The following is a 21,420-nucleotide window of genomic DNA, read 5'->3' as shown; positions in this document are numbered from 1 at the left end:
TTGGAGTCTGCTGTGGTTTTGGCAAGGGTACGCCCAAGCTCAACTGGCAGAATGAAGCCTTCTAGAACGTTCATGGCTGGTGGAAACTTGAAACATTTATCTTGGGGTCAGAACATGCTTAATTCAGAAATCCTTTCCCAGAATTAGAGCATCTCCTTGGGGCTGAACATGCTTTTCTCCAAGAGGTCTATGACTGTTAACCCCTTGTTGTAATGCAAATTTAGCCCAACAGTCTGAGGCCTCCTAATCGGACCACATGCATCACAATAAGCCATCCCTATTTGCAACTGTACATTGGAAGGCTTTAAAAAACTTACAAAACTGATATTGTCACTTGAGTGTGCTTGAGTGTAGGGAAAATGAGTTAACAGAGAGAGGCTTGGATCCTAACTATTTTTTCTGATTACAGTGCCTCACTTCTGCTGCAGGCTCCTGGTGGTGTTTCTGGAAGTCTAACCTCCCAGGGCAAGCTGTGGTGGGAGAGAAGGCAGCAAAACTTTTCCATGAGTCCTACTTCACTCGTGTATCAAAGTCAGGGTCAGAAAACTGGGCCTGTCCTTAGAAAACAGTAGCAACTGGAAGATGTGTTCGATAGTTGCCTACATGACAGTTCAGCTATTGAGGCAGAATGCCTTCGAAGCTGCGTTTGCAAGCAGACCTACCTTGATGCTTTGGCAAATTGCAATTTCAGCATACCCTCACAACATAGTTGTGTAGCCATATGTGGTGGGCCTTACTATGGAAAAGAGACACAGGGTGCATGCATGAAGGGAACAGTGCAAGACTGACTTAACAGCAGGTTGTTTCTATGGCCCTTTGAGAGATCGGTGGACCCAGAGGGAAGGTAAAACTTGTTTAGAGAGTGAAAGTAGGAATAGAGCAAGAAGTTAGAGAAAGTATAAATACAGGGGTGGGGGCAAGATTTTTACAACAAATAAAAGCAGTGGCTCTGTTTTCAATATCAGCAAGACAAGTGATTCTCCCCCCCCCCCCCCCGGTACAGTGATGCGATGCCAAAAAATCTGTTGTGTAGCTGGTAGAGGACTGTTCATAGGATGGTTTCTTATTGTATGGAACATTTGGAGGGAAAGCTTTCTTTGCGAGAATGAAAAAATGGAATGGAAAGGGTTAATCTATACCACATGGAGACTCCTTTGCAAGTTTACTCCATCCCTAATCTGGAATGACTTGTTCTATGCCAGTCTCTTTAACAACAGAGATTCCAATAGTATAGGTCAACACTGAACAGCTGGAAAATATTTACCCATTGAGCACTCATCAGTCATGCCAACTGTCAGTGTGGTTAAAGGTGATTACGGTATGATAATCTTGAATACTCACCTTTGGATTCTGTATACAAGTTGACACGGCAGATTTCTGTATATTGAGCCTGGCTGAAGTACTTCAGCCAAGATAGGGTGGCTGTTACCTGTGATCATAAGTAATCCCTTCAAAGTAAACCAGAGGTTTAATAGTATACCAACTCTATAGCAGTACTTGCTAGGCAGGAGTGCAAACTAGCCAAGATCGTATAAACTCTAGGAAAGAAAAAAAAGGGAGTGTTCTTTTGAGTGATTCCTATAAAATTAATTTTGCATTGTGTTTTATCTGATCACTACATCTAAGTCATAAAATGGCTTAGATGAGGCACCCAGAGAAAAGGCCTAGGGCGTTTACACATTCAGAAGCCATCAAAACTAAGCCACACTCTCAAGGTCATCAAGGTGGTGAGATCTCCACCTATCTGGTAAAAAAAAAAAACTTTGTAGATGAACCAAGAGAGAGAAAACCACTACAACGGCCTAATGAGGAATGAACGTACTCTAGAAGGTACAAGATGGCTTGATTTCAGCTATACGCACAAGACGGGCCTTGGGGAGGGGGTGTGGCTCAGTGGGAGGTCCCAGATTTACATCCTGGAGTTTCCAGTTAAAGAATCTGGCGGTGGGTTATGTGAAAGACCTCTGCCTGAGACCCTGGAAAGCCACTGCTAGTCTGACTAGACAATGCTGACTTTGGTGGACCAAGGGTCTTACATAGTACAAGGCAGGTTCACGCATGTTCATCTGTAGAACATCGACTTGGCAGATTTCAGCTTGTGTAAGATTTTGTGTAATACCTTGGGCTTTCCTTCTATATATGCTAGTGTCCTGAAATTTGTCTCACAAGGCCTTGCGCAAGTGGAAATGCAAGTGAGGATACAATAAGTCTGACTTGGTGCAAGCAGCTACTGTAGTCTTTTTCTTGTGTCTCTGTTTGCAGAAGTGCTCTAGCGCAAGTGGAAATTTGGCGCTGGATCCAACGTGATGAGGAAAACATGGGCGGGTGGGATGCTCAAGCCACTCAGAACTTGAGAGCCAGTGTAGCGGCTGGACTCCAACTAGAATCTGGGAGAACCAGACTGGAATGTGTATTCATTCTGCTCAATTTGGGGTCAGTCTTCTTTCAGCCTAACCTACCTCACAGGGTTGTTGTTATGAGGCTAAAATGGAAGAGAGAAGTATGTTGCAGGCTGCACTGGGGACAAAAGTGGGATACAAATACCTAAAATAAAATAATTCATAGAAAGAAGCAAAACCAGGTCACCCACAGATATTGTAGGGTTGTGGGTTTTTTTGTGTGTGTGTACTTAGGAACTCCCAAGTATGCAAAAACATTTCTTTGTAAATTAAAGACCCCACCCCGACATGCAGACTAAGTATTTGGAGGGGAGGATTTGGCAAGGATTTATGAAAATGTCTAATGAGTCCCTAGTTTGTTTCTCCCAGTAGTAAAGCGACTGGTCTCTGTAAAAATCAGCACAAGAGCAGTGAAAAAAGAAGAGACATTTCTGTTTTCCCATCGTTTTCTCCCTTCACCTACTGAAGCCCTTACTTTTCCTCTGACAGGCTGAACAGAATAAATGGCTTTGTATTTGCTTCCATTCCGCCTAAGCAACGTGGCTTATGGTGAGTTCTATCATAGAGGATGGACTCTAAGGTATTATAATACCCTGCTGACATCCCTCCTGTGCCCTCCACCCCCCCAAACTCCTGGAATTTCCCAGCCTTGAGCTGGCAACCCCACCTCCTTCGCCACCAAGAACACAGGACAAATTTCCCAATGGCCTTGCAAGGCACGGATTGGGACTTTCCAAGAAACCCTTAAGCAGTTCAGCAAAGTTGCTTTCAGAATCATTACCAAAAATGGAAAAGAGAACAAAGGGATAAGGCAAAATAACCTTGGAAGGTCACTTATGTTACATTAAGACGCTGTGGCATTAATAATAGCCCAAAGCAGAATTGCATCAAGCGGTGTGGAAAAAAATAAAACCTGTTGCAGGGTGGAGGGAGAGAAAAGAGAGGACAGTCTTAAATTAGGCTGAAGGGGGAAAGGGAAACTGTGTCTTCATACAGACAGTAACAATACACACACAGAATTTTGCACAATAGACTGAGGGAGTTCAGGTTGCTTATATCCCCAAAGAACGATTTTAAAAAGCATGAAAATGCCCAACTTGGAAGAACAGTGTACAGCCAAAGCACATACCGTTAACACTGCTTTCAGCATAGAACGTGGGAAGCGTTGAAAAGGAAATCAGTTTGACAGAATAACAACAAAAAAGGGTGAACAGAATTGTTTTATTACACAAAAATAAGAAAAAAGGGTTGGGTCCTGTGGATCTGTTACACCGATTGACCGTCTCTTTACGCTGGAGGAAAAAACTGCAGAATCTAACCCCCAAGCGATTACTGGATCACATGATATGGAGCACTCAATAAAATCCAATAAAATTCTTTCACATGTCAGAGACCTTTAATGCTCCAAAGACATCATCAGTTTTAATACAAAGAAAACAGACCCGTGCTTCATTACTGGTCGGCCAAATATTTCAGATACAAAGAGGAGAACATCCCATGCTGTTGGTTTCAAAAGATTTATTTTTAAAACAGACAGACATGAAATATCCCCCTTGGGAAGGACGTGGGGCATCAGTTTCTTCTAAAGGTTCCTTCTCACTGGGGTGAAAGGCACACAGTGCATACCAACAATGGCGGGGGGTGTCCAGAATTTAAAATACCCTCTGGTTCTCGTTCAAAAGGGAAATGCATTTCCCCCTAAAGTACATTTTGCACAAGTTCAGAAGTATTGAGTTTCATGTCTCAAATGTTTGGCAATCTTGTTGCTGGACGATGGGATTCAGATGGGGTGAATGGAGGTTGCCCAAGAAAATAAGATTTAGCAGTGGGGCCATATGAGACAGAGCTGCTGTAGTCATCGCCAACAGCTCGATCTTATGCCAACTTACTGGGAACTAATTCTCACCAAATTCAGTTTAGCTCGTGCCAACTAAGAAGGAGGGGCTTGGCTCAGTGGCAGAGACTTTGTCCTCTGTCCTTGTGGTCTATCAATGGCCATTAGCCACGATGGTGAAATGGGGGCAAGCAGGGCTTTTTTTTCAGGGGGAACGCGGGGGGACGGAGTTCCGGCACCTCTTGAAAATACTCGGCAATAGTGCTTGCAAATAATATGATTTCAAAGAATCTTCCTCATTTCCCTCTTGAGAGTTCCGCCACCTCTTTTCCCAGAAAAAAACCCTGGGGGCAAGCCTCCATGTTCAGAGGCAGTGTCTAAGGTTGCCAGCTCCAGGCTGAGAAATTCCTGAAGATTTTGGGGATGGAGTCTTGAGAGGGTGGGGTTTGGAGAGGGACTTGGGTGTGGTAAAATGCCATAGAGTCCATCTTCCAAAGCAGCCATTTTCTCCAGGGGAACTCATCTCTGTGGCAGGCTGGAGATCAGTTGTAATTCGGGGAGATCTCCAGCTACCACTTGGAGGGGGCAAAAACATGGTTCAAAAGCACGGATCCTCACGGATCCTCTTGATTTTTAAATTAGGCCATGCAAAATCCACGATACAATACTAGATCAGGTCCATTGGCACAAATGAGACCCAAAAATTCAGCCATCCACCTCTTCGTGGCACCGCCATGAAGAAAAAACATGCTAAAAAGCCACAGATCCTCATGGATCCTCTTGATTTTTACATGGGGTCACCAAAATCCACCATACAATACTAGATCAGGTCCATTGGCACAAATGGGACCCAAAGATTAAGCTGTCTACCCCTTCGTGGCACCGCAAGGGGGCAAAAACATGGTTCAAAAGCACGGATCCTCACAGATCCTCTTGATTTTTAAATGGGGCCATGCAAAATCCACCATACAATACTAGATCAGGTCCATTGGCACAAATGAGATCCAAAACTTCAGCCATCCACCTCTTCGTGGCACTGCCATTAAAAAACATGCTAAAAAGCCATGGATCCTCATGGATCCTCTTGATTTATATGGGGTCACCCAAAATTCACAATACAATACTCAATCATGTCCATTGCTACAAAAGGGTCCCCAAAAAACAGCAGTCCACCACTGCGTGGCACTGCCACGGGGCAAAAACATGGTTCAAAAGCACGGATTCTCACGGATCCTCTTGATTTTTAAATGGGGCCATGTAAAATCCACCATATCATACTAGAACAGGTCCATTGGCACAAATTAGACCCAAACCTTCAGCCATCCACCTCTTCATGGCACCACCACGAAGCAAAAACATGCTAAAAAGCCACGGATCCTCATGGATACTCTTGATTTTTACATGGGGACACCCAAAATTCACAATACAATACTCAATCATGTCCATTGCTACAAAAGGGACCCAAAAAAACAGCCATCCACCGCTTCGTGGCACCACCATGGGGCAAAAACATGGTTCAAAAGCACGGATCCTCTCGGATCGTCTTGATTTTTACGTGGGGTCATCCAAAATCCACCATAGAATATTTGATCATGTCCGTTGCCAAAAATGGGACCCGAAGATTAAGCTGTCCACCCCTTCGTGGCACTGCTAGGGGGCAAAAACATGGTTCAAAAGCACGGATCCTCACGGATCCTCTTGATTTTTAAATGGGGCCATGTAAAATCCACCATACAATACTTGATCAGGTCCATTGGCCAAATGAGACCCAAAAATTCAGCCATCCACCTCTTCCTGGCACCACCACAGAACAAAAACATGGCTCAAAAGCACGGCTCCTCAAGGATCCTCTTGACTGTTACATGGGGCCACCCTAAATACACTATACAATACTAGATCATGTCCAATGACACAAATGGGCTCAGAAAAAACAGCCGTCCACCGCTGCGTGGCACCTCCAAGGGGCAAAAACATGGTTCAAAAGCATGGATCCTCACGATTTTTAAATGGAGCTATGCAAAATTCACCATACAATACTAGATCAGGTCCATTGGCACAAATGAGACCCAAAAATTCAGGCATCCACCTTTTGGTGGCACCGCCATGAAGAAAAAACATGCTAAAAAGCCACGGATTCTCATGGATCCTCTTGATTTTTACATGGGGTCACCCAAAAAACACCATACAATACTCGATCATGTCCATTGCCAATAATGGGACCAAAAATTCAGCCATCCACCGCTTCATGGCACTGCCATGGGGCAAAAACTTGCTTCAACAGTACGGATCTTCACGGATCTTCTTGATTTTTACGTGGGGTCATCCAAAATCCATCATAGAATACTCGATCATGTCCATTCCCTCAAATGGGACCCAAAAAAACAGCCGTTCACCTCTGCGTGGCACTGCCACGGGGCAAAAACATGGTTCAAAAGCACGGATCCTCACGGATCCTTTCGATTTTTGAATGGGGCCACATAAAATCCACCATACAATACTAGATCAGGTCCATTGCCACAAATGGGACCCAAAAATTCAGCTGTCCACCTCTTCGTGTCACCACCATGAAGCAAAAACATGCCACAGATCCTCATGGATCCTCTTGATTTTTACATGGGATCACCCAAAATCCACCACAATGGCACCCCAAAATCCAGCCATTCACTGCTACATGGTACTGCCACGGCACAAAAACAAGCTCTTAAAACCATGCCATCCATCACTTCATGGCTCTTCCACAGCACAAAAAGTTGGTTCAAAAGCACGGATCCTCATGGTTCTTCTGAAAACCCACCACACAATCCCAGATCATGTCCATTGCTATAACTGGAACCAAAAAATTCAGCCATCCAACACTCGTGGCAGTGCCACTGCGCAAAAACATGGTTCAAAAGCACGGATCCTCATGGAGCCTCTTGAATTTCACATGGGGCCACCCAAAATCCACCATACAGTCCAAGATCATAATCACTGCCACAAATGGCACCAAAAAATCCAGCTATCCAGCTCTTTGTGCCACTGCCACGCCGGAAAAACTTGGTTCAAAAGCACACATCCTCATAGATCCTCTTGATTTTTACATAAGTCTACCCCAAAACCACCATACAGTCCAAGATCATGCCCATTGCCAAAAATGGAACCAAAAATTTCAGCCATCCGCCACCACAGGTCAAAACATGATTCAATAGCACGGATCCTCATGGATCCTCTTAATTTTTCCATGGGACCACCCAAAATCTACCATATAGTCCAAGATCATGTCCATTGCCACAAATGGAAGCAAAAAATCTAGCCATCCGCCTCTTTGTTGCACCACCATGGAAGAAAAACTTGGTTCAAAAACACGGATACTCATGGATCCTCTTGATTTTTACATGAGGTCACCCAAAGTCCAGCATACAGACCAAAACCATAATCATTGCCACAAATGGAACCAAAAAAATCAGCCATCCGCAGATTTACGGCACCGTCACAGCAGAAAAAAAATGGTTCAAAAGCATGGATACTCATGGTTCCTCTTGATTTTTATATGGGGTGACCTAAAATCTACCATGCGGTCCCACTGGAGCCCAAGAATTGTTTTGAGGTGCTTGAGATGGTGATGGGGATGAGAGTAGAATTAGAACCACAAAAACCTGGAGGAGGGAGTGAAGAAGGCATGGGGCCACCCGGAAATGGAAGTAAATGGAAGGTGGTGGTCATCAGGGACTCTCTGCTCAGGGGTATAGGACGTCATGTGTCCAGGCCAAATCCCCTAAGCCGAGAGATGTATTGCTTGCCAGGAACCAGAATTCAGGATATTACAGAATGACTGCCAAAACTGATCAGACTGACTGATCAGTTCCCATTTGTGCTGATTCACGTGGGAACTAATAACACGGCCACGAATACCATTGCAAGAATTAAAGAGAACTATGAAGCTCTTAGAAGGCAGTTGAGGACAGTGGTGGCACAGGTAGTATTCTTTTCTTCCTGTCAAAGGAAGAGGAATGCAAAGGGAGCAGACCATACTCGAGGTGAATCCAACTCTCCGAATTTAGTAAAAAGCCTTTTTGAATAATTAGATTTTGCATTGTTTGTGGAAACCTAGGAGGGTGGTGGATCTTCTGACCTCCTCATGGGGGGCCATTCCACAGGGTTGGGGCCACCACATAGAAAGCCCTTGTAAAGGTAGATGATGATTTCACCCATGTACAGGCTGGCACCTGCACGAGACCCTGTTCGTATGAGCAAAGCTGCATGGAGAGTGAACTTGTCCCATAGATATGTTGGGACAAGGCTGCGAAGAGCTTTGTATGTGATAACCAATACCTTGAACTGAGCATGGTAGCTGATAGGTAACCAATGGAGTGAATGAAGAATGGGGGTGATGTTCATACTCCTGCTCACTCAGTCCTGACAGCCATCACACCGCAGCGTTTTGCACCAATCACAGTAGTCAACTCTTGATGTTACCATAGCATGGATCTGGGTGGCCGGGTCGGCCATGCCAAGGCCGACCTGTGAATGCATGGTGGATTTTGGGCGGTCCCATTAAAAAATCTAGAGGATCCATGAAATGTGTGCTTTTGAATCTACTTTTTGTGCCATGGCGGTGCCATGAAGCGGTGAATGGCTGAATATTGGGGTCCCATTTGTGGCAATGGACATGATCTTGTATGGTGGATTTTGGGTGGTCCCGTGTAAAAATCAAGTGAATCCTCGAGGATCCGTGCTTTTTAGCATGCTCTTGCCCCATGGCAGTGCCACGAAGTGGTGGACAGCTGAATTTTTGGGTCCCATTTGTGCCAATAGTCATGATTGAGTATTGTGTGGTGGTTTTTGGGTGACCCCATGTAAAAATCAAGAAGATCCATGAGGATCCGTGGCTTTTTAGCATGTTTTTTCTTCATGAAGAGGTGCCACGAAGAGGTGGATGGCTGAATTTTTGGGTCCCATTTGTGCCAATGGATCTGATCTAGTATTGTATGGTGGATTTTGTGTGGCCCCATTTAAAAATCAAGAGGATCCGTGAGGATCTGTGCTTTTGAACCATGTTTTTAGCCAGTGGCGATGCCACAAAGGGGTGGACAGCTTAATCTCTGGGTCCCATTTTTGGCAATGGACATGATCGAGTATTCTATGGTGGATTTTGTTTTTTTTTTTTTTAAAGTTTTTTATTGGGTTAGAACATTATTATTTTTACATTACATTCAATTTTCCCCTAATTTTTCGTTTCTAACCCCCTCCCTTTCCCCCCCTTTTGTTGACTTCCAGCAGCTTTCCCACCCTCTGTCCCTTTTCCCTTACTTCTATTAAATTCCTCTGTCTAAAACAAATATACATTCTCCATTATATTAAGCAGTACATCTTTAACTCCTTTACTTATTATACACCCAAACTGTACGTCTTTAGATAAACAATTTATCCCATTTTCCAGTTTTGAATATTTCTATATATCATAAACCTATATATCATAAACCATAAAAATTTCCCACATTTAAATCAAACAATTTGATTTGTTCTCTATATATTACTCATTTCATCTTTTTATGGTAATTCTATATAACTCATCACATAATCAATCAATTTAACTCTTCTATGCATTCAGTTTGGTGCATATAAATCTTATCAAAGAAAGAAAATATTGTTAATTACTCAATCTTCATGTTTAAGCCTTACCATTAATTATTCTCTATCAATATTCTATCATTTAACCTTTACCTATCTATATATATCTCAATCAATTAATCTAACTGCTTATAAATTCACATTTCTCTTCCTCCCCCGGTAAAGTCACCCCTCTCTTTTATACTTTTATTATACTTCAGTAGTTCTCAAACTGCCACAGTTTTCCTCCCACCTCCCACTTCTTCTCCAGATATTGTTTCAGCTTCTCCCAGTCTGTGTTAAACTGCCCTGAGTCCAGATCTCTCAGTTTTCTTGTCATCTTGTCCATTTCAGCCATATACAGCAATTTGTAAATCCAATCTTCAATAGTTGGCACTTCTTGTACTTTCCATTTCTGCGCATACAAAAGTCTAGCTGCTGCAGTCATATAAAATATCAACGTCCTATGATGGGCTGGAATTCCCTCCATTCCCAAGTTTAGCAGCAGGAGTTCTGGGTTTTTATTTATTTGAAACTGTAAAATTTCACTCATTTCTCTTATTATTTCCCCCCAGAACTGCCTAGCTACCTCACACGACCACCACATGTGATAGAGGGAGCCCTCATGCTTCCTACATTTCCAGCATTTATTAGAAGTATTCAAGTTCCCTAGCGCAATCTTCTTTGGTGTCATGTACCAACGATAGATCATTTTGTAAATGTTCTCTTTAATATTAGTACATGTCGTTGTCTTCATTGTAGTTTTCCACAAGTATTCCCATGCCTCCATTGTTATTTCTTTATTGAAATTTATAGCCCATTTCACCATCTGTGTTTTAACTATCTCATCCTCAGTATACCATTTCAACAGTACTTGGTATACCTTGGATATTCTTTTCTTGTCTTCTTTAAGAAGGGTCTGCTCTAGTTCCGAGTTCTCTGTTCGTATGCCCCCTTTTACAGAGTCCGAGTTGTATAAGTCTCTGATCTGTCTATACTGGAACCAATCATAATTAGGTGATAGTTCCTCTTGCGTCTTTATTCTAAGTTTAGATACTTCAATTTTAGTTATATCTTTGTATGTTAAATATTGTTGTTCATTATCAACAGCTCTCGGGTCTATCACCTCATACGGAACCACCCACAAGGGAGTTCCTTCTTGTAGGTAAGTTCTGTACTTCTTCCAGATTATGTATAAACTTCTCCGTACGAAATGATGCAGGAACATCGAGTTGACCTTTACTTTGTCATGCCATAGGTATGCGTGCCATCCAAAAATTTTTTTATATCCCTCTAGGGCTAATAGTTTCTTATTCTTTAGTGTCATCCACTCTTTTAACCAAACTAGGCAGATTGCATCATGATAAAGTCTCAGGTTGGGCAGTTGCATTCCGCCTCTTTCCTTTGCATCTTGTAAAACTTTCACTTTCACTCGAGGCTTCTTGCCTGCCCAAACAAAATCTGATATCTTCCTCTGCCATTTTTCATCTATGGTGGATTTTGGATGAGCCCACGTAAAAATCAGGAGGATCCGTGAGGATCTGTACTTTTGAAACATGTTTTCGCTCCGTGGCGGTGCCACGAAGAGGTGGATGGCTGAATTTTTGGTCCCATTTGTGGCAGTAGACATGATCTAGTATTGTGTGGTGGATTTTGGGTGAGCCCATGTAAAAATCAAGAGGATCCGTGAGGATCTGTGCTTTTGAACCATATTTTTTTCCCGTGGCGGTGCAACGAAGGGGTGGACAGCTTAATCATTGGGTTCCATTTTTGGCAATGGACATGATTTTTTTTTAAAGTAATATTTTTATTAACATTAAAATCAGTGAACAGAGTTAACAAAGAACAACAAAGTAATAGTTAACTATATACAATTATGTACAGGAATACTTAATCACGATTGGTTATAGCTTCGAACAAGAAACAAGGATAACAGATAATAGTCAATAAGTCAGCTTTGTTAAGGTTTATATAACTAGATCTTCTTTGGGAGCTATTACTTCAATCTTGAGTAACAAAAAGTAAATGTTTGGGAGGATGTTGATCTGTGATAGAAATAAATTCAATAAATGGTTGCCATTTGTCATTTAATGGTTGTCATTAAAATCAGTTTCCCTTGGGTAATGTTCAGTTTGATATAATTTATCATATATTTTTTCTTGTACATAGTGATCCCAAATTTTTTCTAACCATTTATCTTTTGTGGGGATTATTTTGGATTTCCAATATAAAGACAGCAAGTTCTTTGCCACAACCAAGAGATTGCCAATGAGGTCTTTTCTGATTTGTGGGATTTCAATTGTATCCCATAAATTTAAAAAAATGATCTTCGGGTCTAAAGGAATTTTATAGCCCGTTGTTTCTTTAATATAATCTAAAATTTCATTCCAAAAAGATTCTATTTTAGGGCATCCCCACCAGCAATGTTTGAACGTTCCTATTTCACCGCACTCCTTCCAACAAAGTGGGGAGTTTGTTTTGGTTATAAATGAAAGTTTTCTTGGCGTTAAATGCCACCTGTGAATTATTTTGTAATTTTGAATTCGAGATGTAATCGTTTTGGTGTTTAATATATTTGAAGTCCAAATTTCCCCCCATTGTTCTTGTGTTAAATCTATGTTGCAATCTGAGTGCCAGTTTGTTTGACATTTTAAAGTGTCAATTGGGTTAAGGGATAATAGGATGTTGTAAATTTTAGAGATTAAACCTTTTTGTTTAAATGATTTGGTGTCTAGTAAAAGTTCAAATTCGGTCAGGTTTTGTTTGAATATTTCCTGTATTTTTAGTTGTTGTAGCATGCTGGAAAGTTGAAAGTAAGTGAACCAGTGGATCTTATGTTTTGTTTTCTGTTCAATTTCTGTTTTGTTTATGATTCCTTGTTTTGTTGTTATATGTATAATGCGGGTCATGTTTGACTGAAGCCATATGTTTTTGAAGGTTTTAGTTTGCCCTGGCGGGAACCATTGTTGTTCTATAAAGGAAGAAAATCTTGAAACCTGTGGCAGAAGTTTGAGTCTGGTGTGGTCCCAAACGTTGATTATTGACTCTAAGAAGGGGTTATTTATTTTATGGGCCCAGTCCTTTTTTTTGTTCACAATGGACATGATCGAGTATTGTATGGTGGATTTGGGGTGACCCCATGTAAAAATCAAGAGGATCCATGAGGATCCGTGGCTTTTTAGCATGTTTTTTCTTCATGGCGGTGCCACGAAGAGGTGGATGGCTGAATTTTTGGGTCTTATTTGTGACAATGGACCTGATCTAGTATGGTATGGTGGATTTTGCATGGCCTCATTTAAAAATCGTGAGGATCCGTGCTTTTGAACCATGTTTTTGCCTCGTGGCAGTGCCACGAAGGGGTGGACAGCTTAATCTTTGGGTCCCATTTTTGGCAATGGACATGATCGAATATTCTATGGTGGATTTGGGGTGACCCCATGTAAAAATCAAGAGGATCCATGAGGATCCGTGTTTTTTAGCATGTTTTTGCCCCGTGGTGGTGCCACGAAGCGGTGGACAGCTTAATCATTGGGTCCCATTTGTGGCAATGGACCTGATCTAGTATTGTATGGTGGATTTTATGTGGCCCCAATCAAAAATCAAGAGGATCTGTGAGGATTCATGCTTTTGAACCATATTTTTGCCCCGTGGCGGTGCCACGAAGGGTGGACAGCTTAATCATTGGGTCCCATTTTTGGCAATGGACTTGATCTTTTATTATATGGTGGATTTTGGATGATCCCACATAAAAATCAATAGGATCCGTGAGGATCCGTGCTGTTGCACCATGTTTTTGCCCCGTGGCGGTGCCACGAAGCAGTTGATGGCTGGTTTTTTTGGTCCAGTTTGTGTCAATAGACATGATCTAGTATTGTATGGTGTGTTTTGGGTGGCCCCATGTAAAAATCAATAGGATCCATGAGGATCCGTGCCTTTTTAGCATGTTTTTGTGCTGTGGTAGCACCACAAATTGGTGGATGCATGATTGTTTTGTTGCTGTTTGTAGACTAGGACATGATCTAAAATATGACAGCCTTTTTGTTTTGTTCCAGTGTAAAAATCTTATGAATTCATGAGGATCCATTTAAAATCATCTGGATCCTGCTTTTACCCACTCCCCGAAAGGGATAATGTTTCATTTGTAGGCTTCTATGAAGCATCTGGGCTGCCCACAGTTGGAGACATTATGCAAGAATAGTGTGTGTGTGTGTGTGGGGGGGGAAATCCCCTCCCCTCAGCTAACCAAATCGTGATGTTGCTAATAATGTCTGAAAACAAAACCAAGAAGAGCCATCTCGAAATGTAAATCTGATTTATCACAGTTTTTTTTCCTCCACTCCCCAACTGCAGCACATTGTAGTTCTCTTCAGACCGTTTAAAACTGGATTCCCGCCTCCTTTGCTCTTTCAGACAAAACTACAGTTCCCAAGGTCCCCCACGGGAAAGATGACGTTGCCTCGGGTCCCCTCCCCCTTCCTTCGGCATAAGAAGCTGCGGCTTGCTTGGAAAACATCTTTAATGGTTCCGGAGCGAGGGACTGCGTTACAAGCTGCTATGTTAGTAGACAAAGTCAAGGAAGAGGCTCTTTGCACGCATGCTCAGAAGCATCTTCCCTCTTCTGTAGGGCTGAGGTCAAATTAAAGTGTGACTCTAATTGCCCTTTTAATATTTTTAAAAATAATTTCTTGTGTCCACATCGCAATGACTACAGGAAGGTTAAATTAAAGACGAATCTTGTGATATCATATGGATTAACAGCATTTTATTCCAAACTTTGGAAGGTAGTTGCCGTGGTAAAGCAACAATAATAAAGCAGTCGCCGGATTTAAAACCTATTGTAGATTTGTTTTCAAGTAGACTACTATGAAGGAACGGAAGGGGCCATAGATAGTCATTTGTTTGCTTTGCCGGGGAGGGGGGGAACCTTCGTGCTCAGGAATGTGTACCCAGCCGGCAGTTTTCCGAGAACATTTTCCGGTAAGGGCAAAAGGAGAGTCTCCCTTATGGGTGTGGTTCCCCCCCATTTCCCCTCTCCGGTTTAGTTTTCAATTTCCGCCCTCATCTGCTAGAGAAGTGGATTGGGCGCTGGAAACAGTCATGTGGAATTGGCGGGAGTGGATTGGTCAGCCTTTTCACCGCCTGTTGCCTGTTCTGGTATCTCCACATCCGGGGTACAGATTTGGAGCTTTCCCTCCGTCGGCTGGAGGCTCCATAGAGATGCCAAGGGGGTTCCCTTTGGCTGGCAGAGGGGGCTAGACTAGTTGGTTTATAGACTAGTTGCACCCCGCTTTCTATACAGCAAAGGGTTGCTGCCAGGCTCTTGTGACAGCCTCCGCTCCCCATGGAGACTGCGACCCCCACTCTGGTAGCTGGGGGTTGAACCCTTTTATTTGCTCCCTTCATCCCTTATTTCTGCAGAGGTGGGTATTGGTTTCTTTATTAATTCCGTTTCGATAAAATGTTACTTCCCATTTTATATTCCTAAAACAGCCATCCCCGTTCCTGCCCCACTCGTAGCTCCCCTATCTTTCCCACTGTATTTCCATAGAGGGTCATTAGACCCATCACCCAGGCATAATCCTCTGTCATTCTAGCAAAAAGGGAGACAATATCTGTTTCTTCCTTGTTACTCAACCTGTTGTTATTGAGTGCTGGAAATTAATCCCCTCAGGCAATACTATTTTCTATCAGTTGATGCTCTCCTGTCCCCTTAACCCCAAATCTAATCTAAAACAAGGATAACCTTTCCAGTTAGGCTATTCATAGCTTGACTCTTCCTGCTGGGTCAGAAATCTGAGATTTATTCTGCACCTGCTGTCAGTGGTTGAGTGCAGGGATGTAATCCACTTGCTCCAATACTGGTTTGTGGGATTAGTTAATCTCACCACACTGGTAGCCAAGCCTTTAGTCTCTTCCTTCCCCTTTGCAGAGATTAAAAGAGGGAATAAGAGTAAACATACAGTCTTTAAATCCTCTTTGAAGTCCTTAAGCCTTTTAGAGATTTAAAAGAGGTAAGTGATAGGGGTCTGGGTGTAACCGTCCTCTTCCCACACCTGAATGCCCTCACCTGACCCTTTCCTACACCTGGGGACAGATGGGATTGTGACATCCCAAAACCACAGCTTCACTGCACCTTGGATTGTGACATCTCTACTTTCCCCTCCTCTCCCTTCCCTGAAAGTTACTTCCCCAGTCTTCTCCATATCTATAGGTTATTCTGCTTTTCTTTAAAACTACATTAATGTTAATATTTTCATTCTTTCCTAAGCAACAGATTTCCCGGTCTTGCCTTATCCTAACCAGTAAGAACTGGGATCTTGCAGTGATGACACCTGCCAAACAGTTGACTCTTGTAATCTGACTCGTGCTGTAATCTGAAGAGTCGTGGCCTCTGTGGAAGCTGCCAAGAACTCAGGTTGCGTCTTTTTGGCAAGTTAAAATTTGTACTGGTTGGCTACAGGAACATTGTGCCTGATCTGAGGGAAACTATGGAGTTTGCTGAGCTTATCAAGACACCTCGAGCTGATAACGTCATACTTCACCGCCCTTTTTATCCATTAGTGGAAGGAACGCTCTGCTTGACCGGGCATCACCTGATTTTCTCTTCGCGGCGGCAGGACAACGTAGAAGAGCTTTGGCTTCTTCATTCCAACATTGATTCTATTGAAAAGCGGTGAGGATGCTGCTGCTTCTGTAGGGGGGCCAGGGTGGGTGAACTGGATACCACTCATGAAATGTATCATTTCCCCCAAGGTCCAGATTGAAGTGTTTTGGTAGAGGGGATAAAATCAGTAGAGGGGATAAAAAACACTGTTTTTAAAATAATTATTCAGGTGCTTGACTTACAATCTCTCAGCAGTCATTAAAGCTACCCTGTATGGTAAGCTGGGATAATTATCCATGAATTAAAGCCCCACTGCAGTAAGTGTGGCTGTAACACGCCTAGCGTTCTGCTGGGTTTTGGGCCAAGGGTGTTTTGTGACATAGGCACCCCCAATAACATTTCCCTTAACTAAATGGCCCTGCTTTTCCTTTAACCGTGTTGTGCAATGAAGGAGACTGCCTCTTACAGAGAAAAGATAATGCGACTTTAACAAGTGTAAGTCTGTAGGGGAACCATTTCCTATTGCTGCCTGATTGTGTTGGAAAAAACTTCACTTGTTGACAGCCTGTTCTGGTGTCAGGCACAGTTTCTGATATAGCTTGCTTATCTTAGTTTTGAAGATGGTATCTTGTTTCCTTCCCTCCCCCCCCCAAATATTGCACACTCTGGATTGATAAGAGCCTAAGGATTTTAATGTTGACTGAGACCTAAGAGTAATCTAGTTGTTTCCAAGAGCAGCCAGCCAAATGCCTTGGGTGCTCTCAAGCAGGGCATGGTTGTCTTCTGCCCCTAATATTTTGAGGGCGGGCTAAAAATCAAATAAATAAAATTTCCTGTGGACTTCAATGCTCCACTTAGCTCTCATGGCTAATATCCTTTCACAAATTAGTCTAATGTTTTTTTTAAAGACTAGTAGTCATCTGCACATCTTGTGACAATCCTTTCTATGAGTTAATAATGTGCTGAGTGAAGAAATACTTTCTTTTGTCCTAAATCTGTAAGAACATCATTTCTGTGGATGGGTCCTATGTTGGCAATTATTTCAAACCCCAAGTAAGCATGGGTGCGGCATTTGATTTGTGGGGGTTAAGAAGAGTTATTTTGCTTTGGATAACTTTGTAGAAGAAATGAATTGTAACCTGCTGAGATTTCAGTTTGTTCCTAGCATCCTACTGTCTCGCACACATTTCTTTCATTCCTGCTGAAGAACAGCAAGCAGTTTGAAGCAGTGTTGAAACAGGACAATAGGTCTGGTTACAATCCTGCCGCACCATTTTGCAATTTCCTTGAGTGGGAATAAGATGAGGAAATGGCAGTAGAGTGCTGTCCTCCTTGTAACAACATCAACTGGCTATGTTTGTAGCTCTGTTAAAAGGGTCTTGCAGGGAACTGTTGTCAAGATGAACAAGAGTAGGTAGAAAGGACTGTAATCTAGTGGTTAGAATACTAGACTAAGATTGGGGGTAGCTCACTGGGTAACCTTTAGGCCAGTCTCTCTCTCTCTCTCTCTCTCTCTCTCTCTCTCTCTCTCTCTCTCTCTCTCTCTCTGTTTAACATACCTCACAAAGTTGTTAGGGGAGTAAAATGCAAAGCAGGAAATTGCGAATGACTCTTTGAGCTCCTTTAGAGGAAAGGAGAAATAAAAATGTGACTGTGCTGAAAGGTGGTTTGAGGGATTGTGTTAAAAAACAAATTGTTAATATCTTTAGTTAATTGGTTCCATTTCTGGCTCATCCCTTCCCATTGACTTGGAAGTAGATCATTGTAAATAAATAACCAATTAAATTAAATATATTTAATCCTGGCCATTGAATGACAATCCGAGGAGGTGAGTAGGGTTTGTTTTCCCTTACAGTTTCTCTGGTAGGAGAAGCCAAAGATGTGGGGTAGTTACTTTTGTACCTGGCACACGTATGGTGCAGTTGGGAAGGTGCTGTCATTGGATTGTGAGGACATAAAGCAATGGTCTTCAACCTCTTTGAGCCTGGAATTTTGAAACAGGGTGTTGGACACAACTACAAAATGACTGCTGAAGGAGGCATGGCCAACCACAAAATGGCCATGGGAGGCAGAGCAACAGACAGACACACAGAGGAAGTCCAAGTGTAAGGGAGAAGAGAGATAATTTAAAAAATACACAGGGAAAAAGGAGTGCGAAAGAACAAAACCCAACACTGCAGTGGCAGCTGTCTCTGAAACAATTTTATTTTAATCTTCCCAGCTAATCAGATCTTCAAGAGCTAATCAGAAATCCTGGTGAGCAAGAGCCCCTCTTAGACCCATCCATTTTCTAAAAATGTTGGGTGCCAAGAAAAGTAGGTGCTGCTGTTCTCTAGCCTGTAGAGGCATTCCTCTGAGCATGTCCAAAGTACAAACCAAAAACAACACTGGGTGTATGTTCACACTGTGATCTTTTCCTTTGTATACTGGGATCCTGTGGAATGGGATATCATCCTGATTATCCGGGGGAAACAGCAACATACAAAGGAGAGAGAAATCTTATAATTCTCCTGTGTTACAACTTGCTCTTGTGAGGATTTAGCATTGCCTGACCAACTTCAAAAGAACCACTTAGACAACTATTGAGTTTCCAAATTTGGTGGTGCACGTTAAGAAGGAAAGTTTAGCATCACAGGTGCCGGGGTAGGAAGCATGGCACCAGACTCTTTGAAAGTGACGTGTGCAAGAGAGAGATGCACAGGCCAAACACAAAGAACCACTAAAACAGTCAAAACTCGTGTGCAATAGAAAATGAGTTAAGAGTAAAGTAGAAAAGTAAGTTCAGGAAAGAAAATTCTAAAGAGAGCAGAACAAAAGATGCAGAAGGGCACGTACAAAGAGGCACAGACAACCCAAGGAAAAATAGAGCGAGTCAAGCAAGCTCAAGAGTGTTCGCCTACAAAGAACCTGTAAGCCCCTGAAGGAACTAAGAAAATATCATTCCTAGGATGAAGAGAGTGTCAGCCCACAAAGAGCAATTCTTTCGGGGTTACCTTTATATCCTTACAGTTAGCATGCAGTGTAAATTTGGCTAATTAATATGGACACGTACATCTATATTCTAATTGGTCACCTTCACTTAATTTGGATTGAGATTGGAAGTAATTTATAGCGGGTAGGTTCAGATGCTTCGATCTTTGATGCCTACTGCTTGTAGACAAGAAGTCAGTATACCTGGGGAGTGGTGTTTGAAGTCCCTTGCTTACAGTTTTTTACATAATACTGAGGTGTGGAAAGGATACAGTAACTTCAGAAAGCCTTTTAAATGCAGGACTTGTATCTTGATTTCCTTGGGAAACTAGAAGGATTAAATCCACATAATATACACACATAGGGTCTCTTTGTGATGCTATTGAGTTTGCTGCTGGTACCTGTCTATAAAGTCTAATGTACAAAAGCAATAACTGTGAAAAATTCTCTTTTCCTCTGGTTTGACTCAGAAAGAGTTAATTATTCTTTTTTTCAATAGCTATGACAAAGCATGGTAAGCTTGGATCCTCTAAATCAAAGTAGAATTCCCCATTCACCTTAGAAGCAATAACATGAAAACTCTTTAGGTTTTATATAAAATATCAATCTAAAAATGCCAGATTAATCTTTGTGCCTTTATGTGAGATGTGCTTAGATGAAAGGGGTGGTGGTGGTGGTTAGACCAAGTACGTGGCTGCATCATTAAATCTTTTTTCTGTTGTGCTGGCAAAAGCAGATGGGGTTAGAAGCGGTTTCCCTTCTCCCACCTGCCTCTTATGTTGTATTCTTCCATGGACCATCACAGTATTCTGAGCGGAGGGAGTTGTTGCAAACATGCTCTGTTTCCCCCTTTCTCCCCTGTATGTATTGGTTGGCTGCGCTATCCCCTGGGAGTATCCGCTCTGGAGCTACTATATATAAATATTGTTCGAATGCACAAACATCAGAGTGTAAATAAAATGGAAGGTATGATACTATAGCGCCATGGTTCCCATGGGTACCTCTGGTATAAAGAAGGTACTCTAGAAAGCCATGAAAGGCTTTATGAGTTACAACATCAGCACCTTGAATGGGGCCCAGAAGATGACAGGGCTCCTGAGCCGTAACTTAGGGACAGCATGCATACTTTGTGAACATAAGATCTAGGTTCATAGCTCAGTGGTATGTGCAAAGCAGGAATACCACAGGGCCTTAGTTTCACAGCTCAGTGGTCCAGTACATGCTGTTCTACCATCATGGGGTTGTGCTTATGCCAGACTAGGATCTGAAAGAGCCATGTTCGAATCCTCCCTGGCCAAGGAAAGTTTCTGGGTGACTTTGGGCTAGTCCGCCTAACCCACCTTACAAGGTGGTTATTGAGGAGAAAACAGAAGGTGGGAGAATGAGGTAGGAAGCTGCTTTGAGTCCCTGCTGGGAAGATAAGCAGGCTATGAGTAGCCAAAGACATTTTAAATAAATTAGACATTGGTCCCTTTAATTTCCTGAAGGGACTAGGGAGGAGGATTTATTGGTAGGGAAGGGTATTGGAGAAATGTTGTGATACAATTTTAAGAAATCTTGCGTAACAGCAAAAAGCGTCTGTTGGCCTGACAGCCCATAGTATGATCCCCAGAGCCCAGGCTGACCTCATCCACTTTTGCTGATGCACTGTGTCTGGACCACTCCCTCACCATGGAAACTGGTCCCGCAGCTCTAGTTCTTCCTAGTCTGTTTGCGGCTTCATCCGGCTTAAAATGATCATAGCCATTATCTGCTTTGCTGTTTATCCCACTTTCTCCTCATCTTACCCATTAAATTCAGAGGGGATCAGTATCTGTCTCTTGACTCCTTTATCTAGCGTTCCTTTATTTTACTTGTATGTTTGTCTCCTACTTTTCAGACAGTCGGCTTTGCCTGAAGCAGCTTGCATTAACAATGAGAAGCATATATTAGCATCTTCTCTTGCATGCATCCTGAGGAACAGTATAGAGTTCAGCACCATCTCTTCCTTTTTCTTTGTCTCCTAATTGTATGTCTCTTTCTTT

At 42.5% G+C, this 21,420-nt stretch overlaps 1 protein-coding gene across 1 annotated transcript in view; it reads left to right on the top strand.

Annotated features, from left to right (window-relative positions):
- The first annotated feature begins 15,034 nt into the window (after positions 1-15,034).
- Positions 15,035-21,420, top strand: part of LOC129337017 (myotubularin-related protein 9) — a 28,354-nt gene continuing 21,968 nt past the window's right edge. The window contains exons 1-2 of the mRNA XM_054990461.1: positions 15,035-15,242; positions 16,091-16,495. Of these exons, the coding sequence (XP_054846436.1) occupies positions 16,311-16,495 (185 nt within the window). The 5' untranslated portion in view covers positions 15,035-15,242; positions 16,091-16,310. The remainder of the gene's footprint in view (positions 15,243-16,090; positions 16,496-21,420) is intronic.

The sequence above is a fragment of the Eublepharis macularius genome, chromosome 10 (assembly GCF_028583425.1).
Source record: "Eublepharis macularius isolate TG4126 chromosome 10, MPM_Emac_v1.0, whole genome shotgun sequence".
Taxonomy (NCBI): Eukaryota; Metazoa; Chordata; class Lepidosauria; order Squamata; family Eublepharidae; genus Eublepharis; species Eublepharis macularius.
This window is presented reverse-complemented; position numbering and strand designations above follow the sequence as displayed.